The 20168-nt window shown below is 46.9% G+C and overlaps 2 protein-coding genes and 1 pseudogene across 3 annotated transcripts; 1 reads left to right on the forward strand and 2 right to left on the reverse strand.

The window, feature by feature from the left end:
* Positions 1-390: 390 nt before the first annotated feature.
* Positions 391-8841, reverse strand: LOC137145768 (borealin-like). 2 transcript variants are annotated; one of them, XM_067536693.1, is made up of 6 exons: positions 8647-8824; positions 8036-8148; positions 5802-5930; positions 5127-5167; positions 2634-2700; positions 391-2226 (listed from the first exon to the last, which is right to left on the reverse strand). In XM_067536693.1, exons 1-6 carry the CDS (start codon positions 8787-8789, stop codon positions 2165-2167), a joined length of 555 nt encoding a protein of 184 aa, XP_067392794.1. In that variant the 5' UTR covers positions 8790-8824; the 3' UTR covers positions 391-2164. The 2 variants fall into 2 exon arrangements, with proteins under 2 accessions (XP_067392794.1, XP_067392795.1); XM_067536694.1 differs by lacking the exon at positions 2634-2700 and having other exon boundaries at positions 8647-8841.
* Positions 8842-12107: 3266 nt separating this feature from the next.
* On the reverse strand, positions 12108-13433 carry LOC137145767 (uncharacterized; annotated as a pseudogene).
* A 130-nt stretch (positions 13434-13563) lies between these two features.
* LOC137145766 (AFG2-interacting ribosome maturation factor-like) lies at positions 13564-16099 on the forward strand. The gene is made up of 4 exons (XM_067536692.1): positions 13564-13590; positions 13757-13893; positions 14695-14925; positions 15673-16099. The coding sequence occupies exons 1-4, from the start codon at positions 13564-13566 to the stop codon at positions 15863-15865; spliced, it is 588 nt and encodes a 195-aa protein (XP_067392793.1). The 3' UTR covers positions 15866-16099.
* The last annotated feature ends 4069 nt before the right edge of the window (positions 16100-20168 follow it).

The raw sequence follows: 20168 nt of genomic DNA on the forward strand, positions 1-20168 counted from the left end.
ATGTGTGAACCTAATATTTTGTCATTTCTAATGGGCTCCTTTCCATAGCACGTTGGCTGAATGCAAATGACAATCCAGGTTCAAAAGCATCTGGTAGTTTCTTCTGCAAGGCTCATGACTGGGCTTGCACAGAGCTAAGTCTTGCACTGTGAGTTTTGTCCTTCCATCAAAAGTGCCATGCTCTCGCTTGTGAACATTTGGTCCTGGGTTTGTTCAGCAGCAACAGCACTAACAAGGAGAGTCCTGTATACAGACTAACCCGGCTACCCCTCTAAAGCAACAGCACTGCAGCTCACCAGTGGGGCAGAGACGGATGGTTCTAAAGTAATTAGGCACAAGTCAAAGTAAGGCCTTGAAGACTAGGACCAGGCTGTTGAACTAAAACCATGATTTGAGAGGAAGCCAGCATAGAAGGCAGAGGAATAAGGGAAATGTTTGCTTTGTTCTGGACAGATTTGCTTTTACATGGTGAAGCACTGAAGCTGAAAAGCACACTTAAGGCAGATTTCAGGGTTTGACTTCTGTATTCAAGCTGCATTTAGATTCTAAGCCACCATGATCATTTTCCTATTTCCATGGCAGTGGAATTCAGCAAAGGTAGTAAAGCGGAGACAAAGCCCTGACGCTTAATATCTGCAGACAGTGCCACCTGCAATTTGGATTTAGAGAAGGCTGTCAAAACCATCACCACGTTAACTAACTGAACTCAAGGATTTAGTGTATGTCTAACCTGCAAGCTGAGGGAAGTACACCTGGGCTAGCTTTAATTTAGCCAGCGTGGCTAGAAATGAAGACAGTGGCACGGACTCCAGCACAGGCTGGATAAAACCTGCCCTGGACCCTTCCTGTGAACTCACGGTGCTAGCTGAGAGCGCTGTCTCTATGCTGCTTGCTGCGGTAGCTAATTAAAGCTAGCACAAGTATGCCTAGCCCCCGCTATACTCATACCTTCAATTGGAGGGCAGACATATCCGAACTGTATAGAGTCTGTCAGGAGAGAAACAGTGCTCCACATGAAGTGCTATCATTTTCTAATCTTTGAGGCCAGGTTCAGTCTTAGGGGAGTAGGGAGTGTGCTTGCATTGTTGTTTCAGAGGTAGCAGTCCTTCATATAAATACATGGACTCTGTCTACCTGTTTAAAAGGAATACTGTCAACATGAAACACACAAAAAAAACCACACTTCCACCTACGTTTTTGTACCCAGCATTGGCTCAAGTAATAACACTGCTATAACAGGGAGGCAAAACGTTTTGCCTATTTTTTCCAGCTTGTGATATTTTTCAGTTGTTAGCCATCTTCACCTTTCCTTTGTGCAGATTTTTCAATCTCCTGACAACTGAAAAAGTTAGGAATTTTAAGTTGATGGCATCCCTTGAATCCAACTGCCTCACAAAGCTACATGGAAAGTATGACCCAGGGTAAACTGTCCCACTCAAGACAGGGACGTGGCTCCAAAATACTGATAATTTCTCCTCCAAATCCTTGCAATATGGTGGTCATCACTAAGAGCCATAACAAAGTTCAGCCTTTCTTCCAAACCCTGTAGGTTGTTAGCTACACAATCTGAGATGCCAGGGTCAGACCTGTGGTATCTTTCCCTCTGTTACAACATTCTGTAATTCTGACGCTGAGGAAATTTTGGAATGTTAAAGAGGCAAAGACATTTCCATTCTAACTTCTCTGAAGCTGAGGGAATTTTGGAATGTTAGAGTGGCAGAGTTACAATTTCATTTCTCTTTTTGCAACTCAACTTTTCCAGAGGTTCATATTCCAGCTCTTAGAAGGCAAGTAACTAGTGCCCTGCAAGGATGACATTAACAAAACAGAAAACTTGCCTGGAAATAAGTGCAATGAAACCCAGATACAACTTTTGTCAATCACACCTGTAATTCAGTAAACCCCACAGCTTCAATCTTTTACAGATTGCCAGGGCAGTTGTATCCACCTGACTTGCCTCTCTACATGGATCCAAGGTCAAGGTACAGCTATCTTGAAACAGGAATCTGAAATTCTTTTTTTGTACAGAAAGAAGTGTAAACCAATTTTAATCCTCTTAAATATTACAGGCTAACTTCCACCTCTTACACCAGCATAGGAGAAAGACAATGGAGCAAGAATGCATGTTGTAATCCTAAAATGGTGTTCCAAATTTATGACAAAGTCAATATCGCTGAAGTTTCATCTTTGGGTCTTGGTGCTGCTGCATGCTTGTGCAAGATGAACCTAAAAAGGAGAAAGATTAACAAAGCTTGTAAAGAACACATGCTGTTACATCCCAAAGCCACCTATATCAGGCAAAAATGGAGAATTGAATTAAACTCTAAGCACCAACAGTAGCTCTCTCCCACCAATGAAAGCACTGTTTGTACACAGGTTGGGCCCAGTGAAGCGTAAGCCTCAAGTCTGTGTATTTTCCAGACCAGCTGAGCAGACCCACATTTGTAAAACCAGATTTTCTGTGTGTGCCAAGATCCAGGCAGACACAATGGAAAAAGAATTTAAAAAGAAAGATGACTGGCGGAATCTAATGGAAACTGACGGCCCATTAACTTAACTACAGGGACAATGACAATGCCAGGCACCACAACAGAGAAGTTTCAATTCAAAGCCAAGTATATACACTGACTTACTGATAAATTCTTCACCATTCTCATGCTCTGCTGTTAGTTTGTTTATATCTGATAGATCCAAATCGGCCTAAAACCAAAAGCAATCACAATACCATGTGTATTATTAGTAAAGAACTAACTCATTCCTAACTGCCTGCAAACAACAGTGTAAACCCATAGTTGCTTTACAGCAAAAGTGCTTCTATGCTGCTGTGTTCACACTTCCCCAGTATTTTAGAAATGGTAACAGCTTTCAGGACTTGTGCACCATTTAGTACTGAAGGGCTTTATTCAGCTGCTACAGCTATTCCCAACCCTCCCACATTTCAGTCTAATCCCAAATTAGAAATCTTCTGGTTTTCAAAGAAGTGCATACTCTCTGATGGCTAAATGAGTGAGGCAGGGCAAGGCAGGGGAAGATAACAGTAAGGAAGCATTGCTTAATCAATAGTCTGTTTAGTCAATTAGTATCACTGCTAGGCAAGCCAAGATTCTATTGCAGAAAAAATAGCTTTCTATAAAAAAAAAAAAAAAAAAAAGACTGTTCAAATTGAAAACTTTTGGCGATATGGGCCATGAGAGAAAGGATCCCAAGACACTTGCCATTTTCCACTTCTTTAAAAATCAAAGGCAGACACCCACCATCAACTACAGAGACTCAACTTGAATTATAAGGTCAGTTTTCTGACACTTGAGAAGCCTCTCAGTAAGACAAGCGAAGAGGTAGTTACAGCATTCAGGAACAAGTCTCCCAGTTACCAAATGCTTCAGACTCCACTTCTGTACATTTGAAATGTTGCAGCTGAGCCACTGCAGAGCTTTATTGTAGATGCTCACTACAGCAAAAGGAAGCACTCTCCTGTCAGCATAATTAATCCGTATCTCCAAGAGGCAGTAGCTAGGTTGGTGGAAAAATTCTTCCATCAGCCTAGTGCTGTTTACACTTGGGGGTAGGTCACCTTAACTACGTGGCTCAAGATGTGGATTTTTCACATCCCTGAGATGTAGCTGAGTTGACTTAATTTTTCAGTGTAGGCTTGACCTCAGCAAAGATTCTGAAGAAGTCTATATTAGATGGGAGCCATAACAATGAAGTGTTTCCACAGCTATTAACATGCACTGCAAGGGAAACCGGAAATGTATTTTGGAGAAAGGAGTTGCAAGATTCACCATAAACCAAGGCTATGTCTACACTGCAGCACTAATTCAAATTAGCTTAGTTCAAATTACAGAAAGCGATTTATAGAAAGTGCTGCAGACTGTCCACACTACAGTGTTTGTGCTGGTTTCTTGCATCCACACTGGCCAGCCTTAATTCAAATTAGAAAGCAGTGCAATGTGGGAAGCTATTCCACAGTGCAACTAACCACAGAGGCTGTTGTGACGAGTGTCATCATCCCAGGATGCAGCGCTGCTTCCCCTACCCTCTCCCCCAACCCCCAAACAAACAGGAAAATGATTGTCAGGCTGTTTTTTACTCCCCCAATCGCCATTCCTGCAGGCACGTGGAGCCAGCTGAACTATGCTCTCATTTTGACCGTGACAAATCCAGGATAAGCTGTGATGTATTACTTTAGAACTGTATGCTGCTTGCCTTTTATGCTCCCCCCCACCATCCCCTGTATATTGCTTGCCTTTGATTTTGATTCTACAGGTGTCTGTAGATAAACAACAACAGAGTCAGTTAGTATATTAATACAGTGATACAAATGTTTCCATTTCACTGATGGAAAGCATGATATAATGTATCCACATGTAGCACTCTGAATAAACTCTTAAGAAAGTATCAATTTCCATGATTGGCCACTGAAACAATGTAGCAAAGAATTTCCTCTCACTGCTGGCATTTAAAAGGCATTCACCACGCGGGGAGGGGGTGGTGAAATCTTTCAAACCCTTAAAGAGACAAACTGCAAAGGGCTTGTTGTGTGTGTGAGGGGGGTGATCGCAGCTTGGATTTTAAACCCATTCACCGCAGGAAAAAGAAGATTTAAATCTTCCCGGGGCTGCTTTGGGGGAGGGTACTGAAATGGAGCATCATGGGATACAGTCTGGAGACCAATTAATTCAAATTAAGTCCCATTGCATCCACACTCACACTAATGCAAATTAACTAATGCACTTCAGGCACTAATCCACTTGCAGAGGTGGTTTTATTAATTCGATTTTAAAGGCTCCTTAATTTGAACTAACAATGCGCAAGTGTAGACGCAGGAGTAATTAATTCGAATTAAGCCACCAGTGTAGACCAGGCCCAAGTAACTGAAGGAGGTTGGCACTCCCAGTAATCTCTACTACATCCAGGGCACACATTAGGCAGAAAGTAGCAGTGTGAACAGACAAGAGATAGGTTTCATGTCTTATTTAAATCCTTTACCAGGTGCTGGACTAAGACTTTTAAAATGATGCAATAGTTTAAATAAGGATTGGTATCCTAAAATCATTATACAGTAGCACCAGAAAATAAATTTATATTATTTGGCTTAGTAGTTAGACTAGACATACGTTACCTACCATTGCTGCCTCTTCTAGGGCCTTTTTACTTCCTCCTTTAGCTAGAAGACAGAACATTTTTCCATTATCAATGTATAACCAGAATAATTGATGTTATATTAAAGTTTTAATACTTGGGTAGAATTAAACAAACAGCCAAACAGTGAGCATTTCTTGACAGTTAAAATAAAGAAACCAGTGGGAAAGCAGGACTTCTCTTGAACAAAAAATCTGTGGTCATCTGTGAATCCATATGGATAAGATTCGATTTGCACTTTCCCGTTCCCAAAAATTTCTTTTAAACACATGATTTTGCACTGAGTTAACCCTGTGCCACACTTCACATTGTCTCATGTGCCGGTGAGTTTAAGACATCTAAAGAAAAATTCTAAATAAGCACTTTCATACAAATGAACTTAGCCAGCATAATGACTTTAAATGTGATGCGTTACAAAAGAAATAAATGTAATTAGAGAGAACAATGACATTAGCGTAAATAGTAATTACGTCTAAATGTAAATGGTGTACATTAAATTAAAGAAATAAGTGGCATTTCTGAAAATCATGTGACTAGGAAATGTCACTAACAAGAGTCCAGTAACTGGATGAATTTGACTTATGAACTCAGGTATAGCTCTAAATTTAGTAGACTTCCGAACTATTTTGTCAACACATATTGGAGTGGATGGACCATACCAAAGTAGTCAAGCCAGTTCATCTCTCTCAGTGCCACGGGAAGTTTGAAGATTTCTATATCATAGAGATTATCCAATTCCTTGACAAGATTCTCTCCATTTGTTTGTAGCTGATCAATTCTAATTTGGACTAAAAGAAAAAGAGAAAAAAAAAGTGTTTTGATTGACTACCCTGTAGAACAAAAAGTGTTATTCAGGGATTTACGTAGCAGGGCTTGAAGTTATATTTCTCTAAATAACAGCAAAAGCCGCCCTTGTGAACAAGCTTTTCTGCTCAAATCTATTTCATTCTTCCCAAATGAGCCTTTTGAACACTTTGCTGTGAGCTGATGGTAGAAAATTAACAGAAGTGCATAAGGGTATGTCTGCAGTGCTTTTGTGTAGGCACTCCCTATACCAACAGGAGGGCTTTGCCCATCGGCATAGGCCAGTGGCTCTCAACCTTTCCAGGCTACCGTACCCCTTTCAGGAGTCTGCTTTGTCTTGCATATCCCCAAGTTTCACCTCACTTACAAACTATTCGCTTACAAAATCAGACTTAAAAATACAAAAAAGTGTCACAGTGCACTATTACTGAAAAATTGCTTACTTTCTCATTTTACCATAGAATTATAAAATAAATCAATTGGAATAGAAATATTATAATTACATTTCAGTGTATAGTATACAATGCAGTATAAAAAGTCACTGTCTGTATGAAATTTTAGTTTGTACTGACTTTGCTAGTGCTTTTTATGTAGCCTGTTGTAAAACTAGGCAAATATCTGGATGAGTTGATGTACCTCTTGAAAAACCTTTTCATACCCCATGCATGATGGGGATCACATCCCGAAAGAAATCTTCCCTGAACCCTCTCTTCTGGCCTTCAAAGAACCTCATCATCAGAAACAAAGTTTCCACAGACCAAGATGCATTAACTCAAAGTGGCACCAGACAGTGCCAGAACAGATGCAAAACCTCTAGACCAGTGTTTCTCAATTATATTTCACCACCGCACCCTTGCGCGGCCATGCCATACCCTCCGCTGACAAGTCCAGAAAATCTTCCCTTTTTTGGCGGCGTGGTGTAGGCTGTTTTCTGCTGCGCGCTCTCCAAGCTGTTTTCCGCGGCGCGCAATTTCTGTTAATTTCGGCGGCGCGGTTCCGCTTTTTCGCGGAACCCTTCAACTCACCCTGCGGAACCACAGGGTTCCACGGAACACTATTTGAGAAAAACTGCTCTAGACCTATCTCCACTGCTGCGATGATTAACAGCCCCCACCACACCCCTTTCAAAAATCCATGGGTTCTACACATGCCTAACACAAGTGATGTACCTCATCCAGTGCACTAAATGCCTGTAACAACTATGCGGGTGAAACCAGACAATCACTATGTTCTTGAATGAACTCATACAGAAAAAGTGATAAAAAAAACAAAAATGCCACATCACCTATGGGTGAATGAACACTTTTCACAAAGAGATCACTCATAATCTGACCTCTCAGTCCTCATCTTCAAAGGAAACCTGCACAACACCTTCAAAAGTCAAGCCTACAAATTTAAATTAATAACTTTGCTAGACATTAACAATCATGGACTGAATAGATATACTGGATTTATGGCTTATTACTACAACAATCTATACCCACATAAACCCGCTCTCCCAATGACTAGAGAGGCGTTAATAGGACACTTTACATTGAATGGTCCCTTGACATACGTATTAACTACTTATGCTAAACAATCTTTTCCACCTTGTATTTAGCTGACACTGAGTACATTTCCCAGACCTGAAGAAGTGTGGAAGCTCATAAATGTGGCTCTCATCAACAGAAGTTGATGCAATAAGAGATATTACCTCACCCACCTTGTCTCTCTAAATATCTTATTGACAAGCATCCAGTGGTTAATTCTGGACAGCTGTGAGTGACCTCTGACCTTTCAATCTAATTCCTAGTAGGTCTGTGCCTCCCCACAGCATACTCATCACAACTACCCCCTCGGAGAGATGCCTCAGGAAAGGGCAAGGATTGCAAGAGCATCAAGAATTAAACCACAGTCTCACATCCCTCAAAGTCTTCCCTCTGGATCAAAGCTATGGCTTGTGTGATGTATCTGTCCTGCCTGTACCCGTCTTCAGTCTCCGGAGGCGTCAGTCTCCCGGGTTCTCATGTCAATAATTCTCACCAGCATTACATTAACTTGGGAAACAGGTCAGCAGAGAACAAGTGTGAGGGAGGAGTGCAACGGTTACCTTCACGGTCAAAGTCCTTTAAAAAGGCAGCCAGCCTTTTCTTTTCTGCACTGTTCGTGCCGGTCCCTTGGGCTCTTTTCTTCCTGGACGGTGCCATTGTGTCAGAGGGTGCTCTGCGGCAAGACAGAAACAGACAGCTGGGGTCACACGGGGATACTCGCCCCTCTCGGCTTCCAGGATCTATTGCTAGGATCTATCCCTTGGGGAAAACCAGGGCTCCTGGGCCCACGGCAAGCAACACACCGACCCCCCGCACCCCGGCCTTCGTGCCCCACGCAGGGAGCGGTTCCCCAGGCCCAGACTGCACAGGCCCCCAGCGCCCGGCCAGGCAGCGACGCACCAGCGATGGCAGGGCGCGCGGGGTGTGCGCACCGGCTGCTGCGGGTCAGCGCCGCGGGGGGCTCCGGGCAGCGGGCACGGAACAGCCTCGGCCCGGACTCCGGGAGTGAGGGCGGCTCGGGGCCAGCCCCGCCGCATCCGCCTGTCGGTCCGTCTGTCCGCCCTAGACCAAGGCGGCTGGGACCCCCGGCCTCAGGCTGCTGCGGCGATAACCGGGCGGGGGCAGATGGGGCGGCGCTGTGTCTCCCCCGCGGGAACGCCCGGCCCCTCACCGCTGGCTCCGATCCCGACGGCGGGCCGAGGCTCCGCCATGCTGCCCGTGTCGCCCCGATTTAAACCCGGCGGCCGCCGACCAGGGGCGCAGCTCGAGTCCCGACGCCCGGACACGCCACGCCCCCGGGAGCGGTCTGCGCATGGGCGAGACCCACACTTCCCAGCATTCCGCGGGGCGGGGCCGGTGTCTAGGCTCGGGGAAGGCGGACCCCTGGGCTCCGCCTGCCCCCGCCCCATCGGCCCCGCGTGCAGAGCCTGTCCCCGCCCCCGCTCGGGTAGGGCTCCCCTCCCCCCGCAGCAGCGCCCCGAATTCCTCCCGAGCGAACCCGCTGTCTGGGGGCAGCCCGGCCCCGCTCAGCCCGCGCCGCTGTCAGAGGGGCTGCTGAGTCCTGGGAAGGCGGGCGGAGGGCAGCCGCTCCCCGTCCCCGTGTGTGCGTATTGCAGGGTCTGTGTGGTGCCCTCGCCAGAGCCTCTCTCTGCTCGGCTGCGCTCTGGGCTGCCGAGAAGGGGATGTCAGCGAGCCCAGACATCCCGGCCCTTCATCAGTCCCTGCGAAAGTGCTCCCAGGCCATCCAGCAGCTGCAAGAGGCTTGGCAGCAGGCACCGATGCACGGCAAACCGCTCCTGAGGCCTGGTCTACACTGGCGGCTTACTGTGCATTAAAGTCCCTTAATGCGCATTTATAATAACTGCGTCCACACTAGCACGTTGTTAATGCGTATTAAGGAACACTTTGATGCGCAGCAATAAGACCACCTCTGCCAAGAGGATTAGCACCTGAAGCGCATTAGCTACTGCACAGTAGTGCAAGTGTGGACCAATCTGACTTAATGCGCATTAATTGGCCTCCGGAGTGTATCCCATCATGCCCCATTTCAGTACCCGCCCCCAAAGCAGCCCCGGGAAGATTTGATTGTTGATTTCATTGCCAGCGTGGAGAGAGCTTTCCCATTCCTCTCAGCATGGCTACTGTTTTCAGCATGGCTAAAGGAAAGCCCAAACTTGCTCCAGCATGGAGCAGACCAGAAGTTTTGGACCTGATCGGGCTGTGGGGTGAGGAGACAGTCCTGTCCCAGCTACGCTCCAGCAAAAGGAATCTGGACATTTATGGGAAGATATCCCAGGGCATGCTGGAGAAAGGACACCAAAGGGATGCTTATCAATTCAGAGTCAAGATCAAGGAACTAAGACTGTCTTATCAGAAAGCCAGAGAAGCAAACAGGCGCTCTGGGTCCTCTCCCAAAACATGCAGGTTCTATGAGGGGGTGCATGCTATTCTTGGGGGCGATCCCACCACTGTGCCCCCACAGAGCATTGATACCTCCGCAGCTTCTGAGTCCATGAGCAATGAGGATGAAACCTTGGAGGATGAAATTTTGGAAAGCAGGGAGCATGAGAACGGAGTGTCCCTTCTCCCAGAATCACAGGAGTTAATCTTGACCCCCAAGCAGTCCACCAGCACACAGGACAGCACAAATGATCCCATGGAAGGCACTCTGGTGAGTTTTCTTTCCTATTAGCATTGCATAGCTTCCCTTTTCTTCTCCCCACCGTGGAGCCACGAGGCAGGGGGGAAGGGCAGGGGGATGCCAGGGATGGGACTGCAAACCTTCCCTTTTCTTCTCCCCACCGTGGAGCCATGAGGCAGGGGGGAAGGGCAGGGGGATGCCAGGCTTTTTCCTTGCAAAGTTCACTGAGGAATTAACAATGTTATACAATTTTTTACAAACGGCTGTAAGGGTTTATTAATTCAATGGTGACACATACTTCACCATTGGTTGTTCTGTTACCTCTACCTTACCCTCCTGCTGGGACTAGGCTTTGGGCCCCCTCCCTGGCCCCCTCCCAAGAAACATTTCTTTGTTGAGCCCTAACAGACTCATTACACATGTGGCTCCAATGCACAGCCATCCCAGGCATGCCCTACCCACTTTCAGCTGGCCCCACCCAAGTGGAATTCCTTTTGAAAAACCATGGGTGGATTCCCTCCCACCCCCCCCCCCCCCCCCCGCAGGTAATTTGCATCAACACCACCACTAGCTAGTTCATTGTTTTCCAAATTCTTAACTGCCAATATGGGACTGCATAGCTTCCCTTTCCTTCTCCCCACCACGGAGCCATGACTGCTGGGGGGAAGGGCAGGGGGCTGCCAGGTATGGGACTGCAAACCTTCCCTTTTATTCTCCCCACTGTGGAGCCATGAGGCGGGGGGGAAGGGCAGGGGGCTGCCAGGCTTTTTCCTTGCAAAGTTCACTGAGGAATTAACAATGTTATACAATTTTTTACAAACGGCTGTATGGGTTTATTAGTTCAATGGTGACACATACTTCACCATTGGTTGTTCTGTTACCTTTACCTTACCCTCCTGCTGGGACTAGGCTTTGGGCCCCCTCCCAAGAAACATTTCTTTGTTGAGCCCTAACAGACTCATTACACATGTGGCTCCAATGCACAGCCATCCCAGGCATGCCCTACCCACTTTCAGCTGGCCACACCCAAGAGGAATTCCTCTTGCAAACAGCCATGGGAGGATTCCCCCCCCCCCCCCCCCGGCAGGTAATTTGCATCAAAACCACTAGCTAGTTCATTGTTTTCCAAATTCTTAACTGCCAGGTATGGGATTGCATAGCTTCCCTTTCCTTCTCCCCACAGTGGAGCTATGAGTGCTGGGGGAGGGCAGATACATTGTTTCATAAACAACTTTGTGTAATTGGCAATATATTTAATTTGTATCTAGCAAGTGATGTGATGTTACATTTGTTGCAAGATGATTTGAATGCAACTTTTTGAAACTATGTTCCATACACTCCTTTTTCAAACTGTGACATTTCTGTGGCTGTACTCAGTATTCTAAATACGTGTACCCTGTTTTTTCTATTTCAGTCCGTAGACATTTATGCAGTGGACCGACCCTTAAGAAATGCAGCTGGGAGACTAAGTCTGATTAGGAGAAAAAAAAGAAAAAACAGAGAAGATCTGTTTTCTGAACTCATGAGCGTAGCAACATCAGCAGAGACAGAGCAACGAACATGGAGACAGAGCATGAGCCAGACTATCCGCAGTGCTATAGATAGTCATAGAGAAACTCAGGCGATTGTGCGCAGCACCTCAGAAGAGGTTCTGAAAGTCCTGAAGGAGCAGTTGGACGTGCTCTGGCATCTTGTGGATCGTCACGATCGGAGGCAGGGCACGGTGCCGCTGCAGACACTCCAGAATGCTCCAGAAACCACTGTTGTGGTGCCCTCCACCTCTCCTGCAACCACAAGGTCTCATGCTCGACTCCTCAGGATGCAGCCCCAGCTGTCCTCCACCCCAGCAAGCTCACACCCAACCCCTGGAGATAGAGCAGGAAATCCTCCCTCCCCCTTTCCCATTACTTGGCTGTAAAGAAATAAAGTTTTCCTGTATTTCAAAATGGTGTTTAATAACAAACTTACAGATTCTGGTGCCATTAGCCGGGCACAGCTATCAAAGGGGGGGGGGGGGGAGGTTGGGTGAGGGGGACATCCAAGCCAAAGAACATACATGAAAATAAATCAGTTCTGTATCTCATTGCAGAACCTGGTTTTCAAAGCTTCCCTAATGCTAATCGCTATTCGATTAGCTCTACGCGTACTGCTGGCAGGTGGCTGCTCATAATTGGCAGCCAGTCTTTCTGCTTCCACATCCCAACCCTGGGGGAATCTTTCCCCCTTAGCTTCACACACATTATGAAGAACACAGCAAGCAGATATCACAGAAGGGAGGTTCTTCTCACTCATATCCAGCCTAGTGAGGAGACTCCTCCATCTACCTTTTAAACGCCCAAAGGCACATTCTACAACCATTCTGCTGCTGCTTAACCTCTTATTAAAACACTCCTTGTCACTGTCAAGGTGACCGGTGTAGGGCTTCATTAGCCAAGGAAGCAAGGGGTAAGCAGGATCCCCCAGGATCACTATGGGCATTTCCACACCCCCAATGTCAATTTTTTGGTCAGGGAAGAAAGTGCCCACCTGCAGCTTAGAGAACAGCCCTGAGTTACGAAGTACACGAGCGTCATGCACCTTCCCAGGCCACCCCACATAGATGTCTGTAAAACGACCCCTGTGATCCACAAGCCCCTGAAGGATCATGGAAAAGTACCCCTTGCGGTTAATGTACTCTGTTGCCAGGTGTGTAGGTGCCAAGATGGGGATGTGAGTCCCATCAATGGCCCCTCCGCAGTTTGGGAACCCCATCGCAGCAAACCCCTCCACTATGTCCTGCACGTTTCCCAAAGTCACAAGCCTTTTTAGCAAAAGTCTATTGATGGCACTGCACACTTGAACCACAGCAGCTCCCACTGTAGATTTACCAACTCCAAATTGATTCCCAACAGAGCGGTAACAGTCAGGGGTTGCCAGCTTCCAGAGAGCAATGGCTACTCTCTTCTCCACCGTCATAGCTTGTCTCAAGTGAGTGTTCACGCGCTTCAGGGATGGTGCCAGCTGTGAACACAGTCCAAGGAAAGTTGCCTTCCGCATACGAAAGTTTTGCAGCCACTGATCATCATCCCACAGCTGCTTAACAATGCGGTCCCACTAGTCTGTGCTGGTTTCTCTGCACCAGAACCTGCGGTCCACTGACTGCAGATGAAACGTGATAGCCTGTAGCAATCGGTCATTATTAGTATCTATTGCCTGTATCAGGGCACGCAGAGTGGCAGTGGTGATAAACATACTTTCACTTACTGCTTCACTGAGAAAGTAATCCAGGATAAGCCGGGTTGTATTTGTCATGCTCAGAATCACAGCACACAACTCGTCTGTCTCCATGTCTCTGCAGCAATGGCGATCGTGGGTGGGGGGAATGAAAAAATGGCACGAAAATCCTTTTCCTGTTTGCTTGGGGGTGGGGAGAAGATATTGGGGGAAGCAGCACTGCATCCTGGGACGATGACACTCGTCACAACAGCCTCTATGGTTAGTTGCACTGTGGGATAGCTTCCCACATTGCACTGCTCTCTAATTACAAGTACGGTTTTCCAGTGTGGACGCAATAAAGCGGATCAAGCACCGTAGTGTGGACAGTCTGCAGCGCTTTCTGTAAAGCGCTTTCTAAAATACGCATTAAGCTGATGCACATTAGTGCTGTAGTGTGCAGGCCTGCCGGAAGGTCCCCTTTGCACATGCACCGCTGGGGGCCTTCCCAGAGCTCGCAGAGCAGTTAGAATACAAGCAAGGCTGTGCAGCGGAGATCCTGCTGGCGGACCTGGGGGGCAAAGTGTAAGAGGCACTTGGCTTCCGCTCTGTCAAGACCATGAAAGTTGTGAGCGTTATGGAAGCCCAGGCAAACATGCTGGGAGAGGTGGGATTTCCCTGTGCAGCCTGTTTTCAGAATTCACATCTGAAGAGGAGGAGAGAATGTCAACATAAGCATCACACATCTGCCTGGAAATGTTGTACCTATTGTTCTAAGAACACACACAATCGTAACAACGAGCAAAAACAATTGTCCTCTCTCTTTCAATGTGTTTACTTTACACGCTGGGCCAGAGTCTCAGCTGGTGTAAATCAGTGTAGCCCCATTGAGTTCTGCTGGATCTTTGCTGATTTACAACAGCTAAGAGTCTGGCCCAGTGTTGTGAAATATTTATTTTCGCTCTTTGTCCTCATTTTGTCTTAGTCTTTCTCACAGAATCTGGGAAGGAGTGTGTTTGTGTGGGAGGGGTGTTGTTGTTAAAAAGGAGGAATATAGAATTGTAAAACCGCAAGAACTATCAGGGGACATGGGCATGTGTAAAACCTAATAGTTTAGAGGCGTTAATAGTACTCATTAGATTTCAAATTCCAATGTCTCTTTAAATTGTGAACTTTGTTCATCAGTTCAGCAACATGCTCTATATTATCAGTGATATCGTCGCATAGGTTTGCCTTTTCCTCGCATAAATTCCCTAGTTCCTGTTAAGGTTACAAATACTGTATATTGTTGAACTCACCAAACTGTCGCTGGAGGATGAAGCACTTTAAAAGAGCAAGTACTTAGACTTGCCCATGTAATTCATGTTGGGGTGCAGACTGAACGAGGCCAGCTTTTGGAAAACACAGCCCTGAGTATATTGCTCCCTGCTTTGACAGAGCTGACTTACAGAAAGTGCGGGATGCAGTTAGTGGCTACGTGGGCTCTGTTTTCCAGCTCTATGAGCAGCTTGCAGATGTTCTAGGCTTTGAGGTTTCTGTGCAGCGTACTGCTCCTAACCCCTCACTGGCTGAGATGTTGGAGTGGCTGCACGATACTGAGCGATATTACCGACATGTGCATCCTTCACTAGAAGAGCTGAACATTTGTAGTTCAAACAGGTCAAAGAGGTTCTTGTCTTGATTCATGTCAGCAGAACTGGATTTACCTTTCTTTATTTTTGAGTTGTTGTCAACTGGTGACCAATAAGGTTGCAAATAAAACCTCACCAAGGATCTAGATGGACAGCTTTGGCAGATTGCTCCTGTCCCTACCTTCAGGAGTCAGTCTCCTGGTCCTGCTGTTTGGCCAAGGGAAATGAGATGAATAGGGGAAATCTTAATAGGTTAATTCCTCAAAGAAAAAGAATCTAGAAAATATAGTCCTTGGAGGGTGAAGAAGCTTAGAGAGTTGGGGTGACTATAGTTAGTGTGCTTTGTCAAGGAACAACAAAATCGAGATCTCTCAACATGGCCTGGTGAGAGGGGGAATTGAACTGCAGGACTACAATGAATCATAGAATCGGAAGGGACCTCAGGAGGTATGTAGTCCAACCCCCTGTTCAAAGCAGGACTAACCTCAGCTAAATAATCCCAGCGAGGGCTTTGTCAAGCCGCAGCTTAAAAACCTCTAAAGATGGAGATTCCACCACCTCCCTAGGTAACCCATTCCAGTGCTTCACCACCCTCCTAGTGAAAAATGTTTTCCTAATGTCCAACCTAGACCTCCCCCACTGAGGCCTACTCTCTCTAAGCGCATCACTGCCTAAGAAGTCAGCATGCTTGTGTTTCCTTCCCCCCTCATTTCGATCCTTACTGTCCAGAAAGATACCTAGAGAGTAAACTCCTACTTCTCCAAATCAGATATGAGAACTTGCCAGACATGCAAACCCTGCCACAGTCCTGGGAGAGGATTTTGGAGCACGATAGTCGAAAAATGCTTCCAGGTATTTTCATAATAGCTCTTATACATCTTGGTGTGAGCTTAATGCTGTTGAAAGGGGCTGGCCCTGGAGACTGAAGGCCACTGTGTATCGCCTTCACTTCGTGCCAGCATTGGGGGATGATATTTGGTATGTGGACACTTGTCCTCTGGGAACTGGACTGAGACCCATGGAACAATCATATGGCAACAACTTGAAGTCGCTGCAAACCTGGAGTTGATTGGAACTTGGGGCCTTTGAATAGGCTCAGTATCCCATTTTGCCAGTCCTTCTAAGATATTGTGTTATTGGGGGGTTATTCCCCTCTGGTCCTTGGTAATAAGCTGGGAAGGTCTGTGTGTGTATGAATAATGACAAAAATAACACTTGGCCCAACATTAATGGCTTCTCTTCTTTCCTCCCAATGTAGACACTCTGCTGAAGGTCTCCTTTCTGGGGAGTCTGTGAGGTGTTCCATTACTAACCAGCTTGCAGAGAGAAAATACCAAGGGATTTGTGCTGAACGATTCTTTTTGGGTGCCCAGGATAATACCTTGTTCGGGATACCCATGAAGAAGCTTGATTTGCTGAATGAGCTAGCCCCGATGGGGAGGGGTGCCCTTGCACTCTGCTATGATCAAGGTAGTCTGTTAAAAGTCAAATGAGCCTGGCGCCCAGCCCTTTGGCTTCCTTGGCTGGAAAATGACAAATGTGGGCCTTCTTCTTTAGCTCAAGGAGAGCTGACAGCAGCAACATTCGTGGACTTTTTGTACGTTAAACGACGTATATTTTTCAATAAAAAATGTCCGAGTATGTGTGATTAATGGCACGCTGCAGTTCTACCCCAGGTAGCTAAATAAATGTTAGAGCAAAAACCTCAACTTACAAATATTCCTTGTGTGATACTTACCTATTCCATGTAACGCTACAGATTGCTACCGTCTAAAGGCTAAAGAAAAACATCCCTGATTGCTGACAAAATGCCCAAAAGAAGCAATGTTTCTGTTCAAAGTCACTGTTTTCCCTACACAGTTAATTAGTTTCCTCTTTTGTTTGTTCGTGGCCTTCACCCAGCCTGGCCAAAGAAAAACATTTTCAAAATGTGATGAAGCTGCAGCTACTGGCAGTTGCAGCTGTAGTTCTAGAAATGACATGTAATATTTGCTATAGTGACTAGATTTCACATGGATGGCTCTCAGTAGAACAGCTAATAGATAAACATGCTTCTGTAAAGAATTCTGTCTCACTTCTTGTCAAGGACTGCCATTGTACTGCTACTGTCTGTCCCGGGAGGTAAAATCATTGATATTTAAAAGTAAGATACTTCTCCATTACAAGACAGACAGTGATAAGCAATTACAATTTGCTTTATAGCTCCAGCCAGGCAGGTGTAAGACAAGCTTACCGTCAATGCTGTTCTCAGCGAGCTCCCCTTGCCTTTGGTATGGTGCAGTCTCCTTACTCATAGAACCTTGGTCTTCTGCAGCATAGAGTTTATGCAGTGTGCTGCGCTGCTGGAAACTGATTTGTGTCTTGTGCCAGTAACAGGAGCCATGGGCAACATACACCCATTTAACTGAAGTACGATGGTTTGGAATGCGGTCTTCTCTTGAAAGAAGTTGCTGAGAACACACAAGTCATTTCACTTAAGAACTGAAGGTGGACTTGACCTCTGTCCTAGAGGTGAAAGGTGAGGGCTTGTACATGCTACGCAGACCCCGTAGAGAAAAACTGTTTAAAAACAAAATTGCTAAGCATCCTATTGTGAAAAGTTTAACATGTTTTCATTTTCCTGCACAAGGGGGTGGTATTGCAGCAGTTTTTGTCCCTTGCTAGGAGCACTCTCTTCCAAGTAGTTTTGCAGGGGGTTGGAACTAACCTAGTGCCAGAAGAGGGAAGGGCTTTGGCAGAAGGAGAAAGTGGACTATTGTGGCATTGCTTACAACCCCCTCCAGTCCCCACCAGGAAGACGTTGGTAATAAAGTGCTGCCCTTTTCTGTACAGGTCTCCCTTTGCCTTCTGGCTGAGTTGATGTCATGGAGATTTTGAAAGCAGTATGTGAACCAATGTCCTTCATGCTAAAATACCCCACCTGCTTTGGAGCAGATGCCATCTCCTGAGGCTGAGGCAGCATGTACTGAATAGGGAACAGAAGACTTAAGGTTACCCCTTTCTAAAAGCGCATGGCACAAGCTGCTGAGACTTGTTCCCACATTTCTGCTGTCCCAATGCAGACTAGAGAGCAAGGGTGGGTGCTTCCAACCCCACTGAAAGCATTGCCTCGAGAGATGTCCGAAGGAGGGGGTGTTCTCCCCTTATCTTACTGGTGACCACACATGCAGAGGGCAGCATAGACTCCAAACTGTCAGTCCTTAATTGTCACAACCCACCTCCAGTCGCTGCTTAAGGCAGTCTGAGCAAAGAGATGGGCCTTTCTGTGCGCAGGGGGAAGTGAACTCCAAGCCCAAGAGCTCTTGGCTCTGCAGCAAACAACCTCCCCTGCGTCACACTAGCTCAATGGGACGGAAGGCTGCTGACAGCTGTACGGATACAACACAGGCACCTGCCCTCTGGCCATTGCAGTGACCCAGTCACTGTGCTGCACGGTGCCTCGGCTCAGCACCAGGTGGACTTCCCTGTGCAGGTTTATTCAGTGAGTGATGAAGCTCCTTGTTTCCTGCTCCAGATACTGTGACATTAATAGGAATTATACCTGCTAATGGGGGGGTGGGGAGGGGGAATGCCTCTGTGCTTTGCTTTTAGAGCTAAGTGAATCACAAGCCCAAGGAGCCACTTGGCCACATGAGGGCACTGCTAGACCTGCCTGAGGTGGGATTGCAATGAAAGGAAGCCTATTATGAGAAAGTCTTAGCTGGCTTAGCAGCTGTGGGTTCCTGAGAGTACAAGTGCCTCCTGTCTGCTGACCGTGTTAGCCTGGGAATGTTCATTTTATTTGCACTTTTAATTGGAATGGAGGATAACAAGAGCTGGCTCCCTGCCTTTGCTGTGACTCAAATCTGCTCTGTGCCCAGCAGCAGCAGCAGCGGTGTGGATGGGGCATGCAGCACCCTGCATCTCGCTGAGCTGGACTGAGGGCGCTCACATGGTGACTTCTGCGCTGGCACAGGAGAGGCCAATAGTCCTGCTTGTGCACTAACAGCCTTGTGAGTGACCATGCTTGTTTTTCTTGGCCCGAGGCAATTGTTAGAGATGCTTGGATGGCTTCATGGTGAAGAAGGTGCCACTTTCCCCCTTTGTGCGAGGGGAAGGTGCAGGGAAGAAGTGCTGTAGAAGTCGAGGGAGGGACGGCTCCTCACTCTGCCTTCTTACAGTCTTGGCTTAGAGAATTCACTGCAGAGGCTCTGTCCTCCTTTAACCGCCTTCAAGAGATGGATGCTGACTTCCAGGGTTGGTGGCCTCTGTCCCTGCTCCAGCACTATTTATTACAGTAATGCCCAGCTCTGTGTGCACTGATGGTAAATTGGCTAAAGGGCGGGCTCACATCTGCTTGAAATCCTTGTGCATGTGGATTCTGTGGATTCCCTGCAAAAATGTCACACAGGAATGAGGCTGTGCAATGAGTCAAGTGGCAAATATCCCAGAGCCTTGCAGTGGTTCATCTCCCTCCAAGGGCAGTGAGATAAGAACCCTTCCTCCTCCTGCCTGGTTTTAAGATAATGCAGCTGATGCAGTGGAGATGTGGGTTTGGGAGAGCAGCCTTAAGGAGCACTGCTTGTCTAGGCACAGTTTCCAAGGAAATCTCGGTAGGACGAGTGCCTTGCCCTGCAGGCGAAGCACTCTTTCCCCCTAAAGAAAGGCGCTTTCCTAACAGCATGCCCGCCACTAAGCAAAACCCACCACTCGCTCACTTCCCTCGCCTGTGTCAATGGCTCCTTGCACTTCAGGGCTTCTCTACAACAGACACAGACCGGGTTGCTGCAGCCCAGTGGCTGCCCAGTATGAGGATGATGAAAGTTTCCCTGCCTATCTGGCAATGAGGCAGCCCAGCACCTTCTGTTTCTTTTCATCTCACCTTCTTTCCTAAAATATATTCTCCCTCCTCTCCCCCCACCTCCAGTCTCTGAAATGCAGCACCTAGCTTTCTCTCCGGATGGTTTGCATCAAAACAACTTGGTTGGTGACCATGTGTGTCCCATCCACCCAAAGACACTGGCTGCTACCTTGGATTCACCTCATCCAGGTTCCCCTGAAGCCCTGCCTGCTTCTCCTGGGCTTGCGTGGGGAGTTGAGGAAGGGGACAGCGGAGGACTGGGGCTGTACTGCGAGACTTTGGGGTTCCGGTGTCTGAGTGTTCCAACCACACCCTGTGCTCTCTCTATTGTCAGAGCTTCAGTAGCAAATGCTGCCGGTGTTCCCTGGGATGGGTTGATTCGTCACCCA

This window comes from Emydura macquarii, unplaced genomic scaffold, assembly GCF_026122565.2.
Source record: "Emydura macquarii macquarii isolate MOO-44397 ecotype Brisbane River unplaced genomic scaffold, CSIRO-AGI_Emac_v2 contig_3628, whole genome shotgun sequence".
NCBI classification, from domain to species: domain Eukaryota; kingdom Metazoa; phylum Chordata; order Testudines; family Chelidae; genus Emydura; species Emydura macquarii.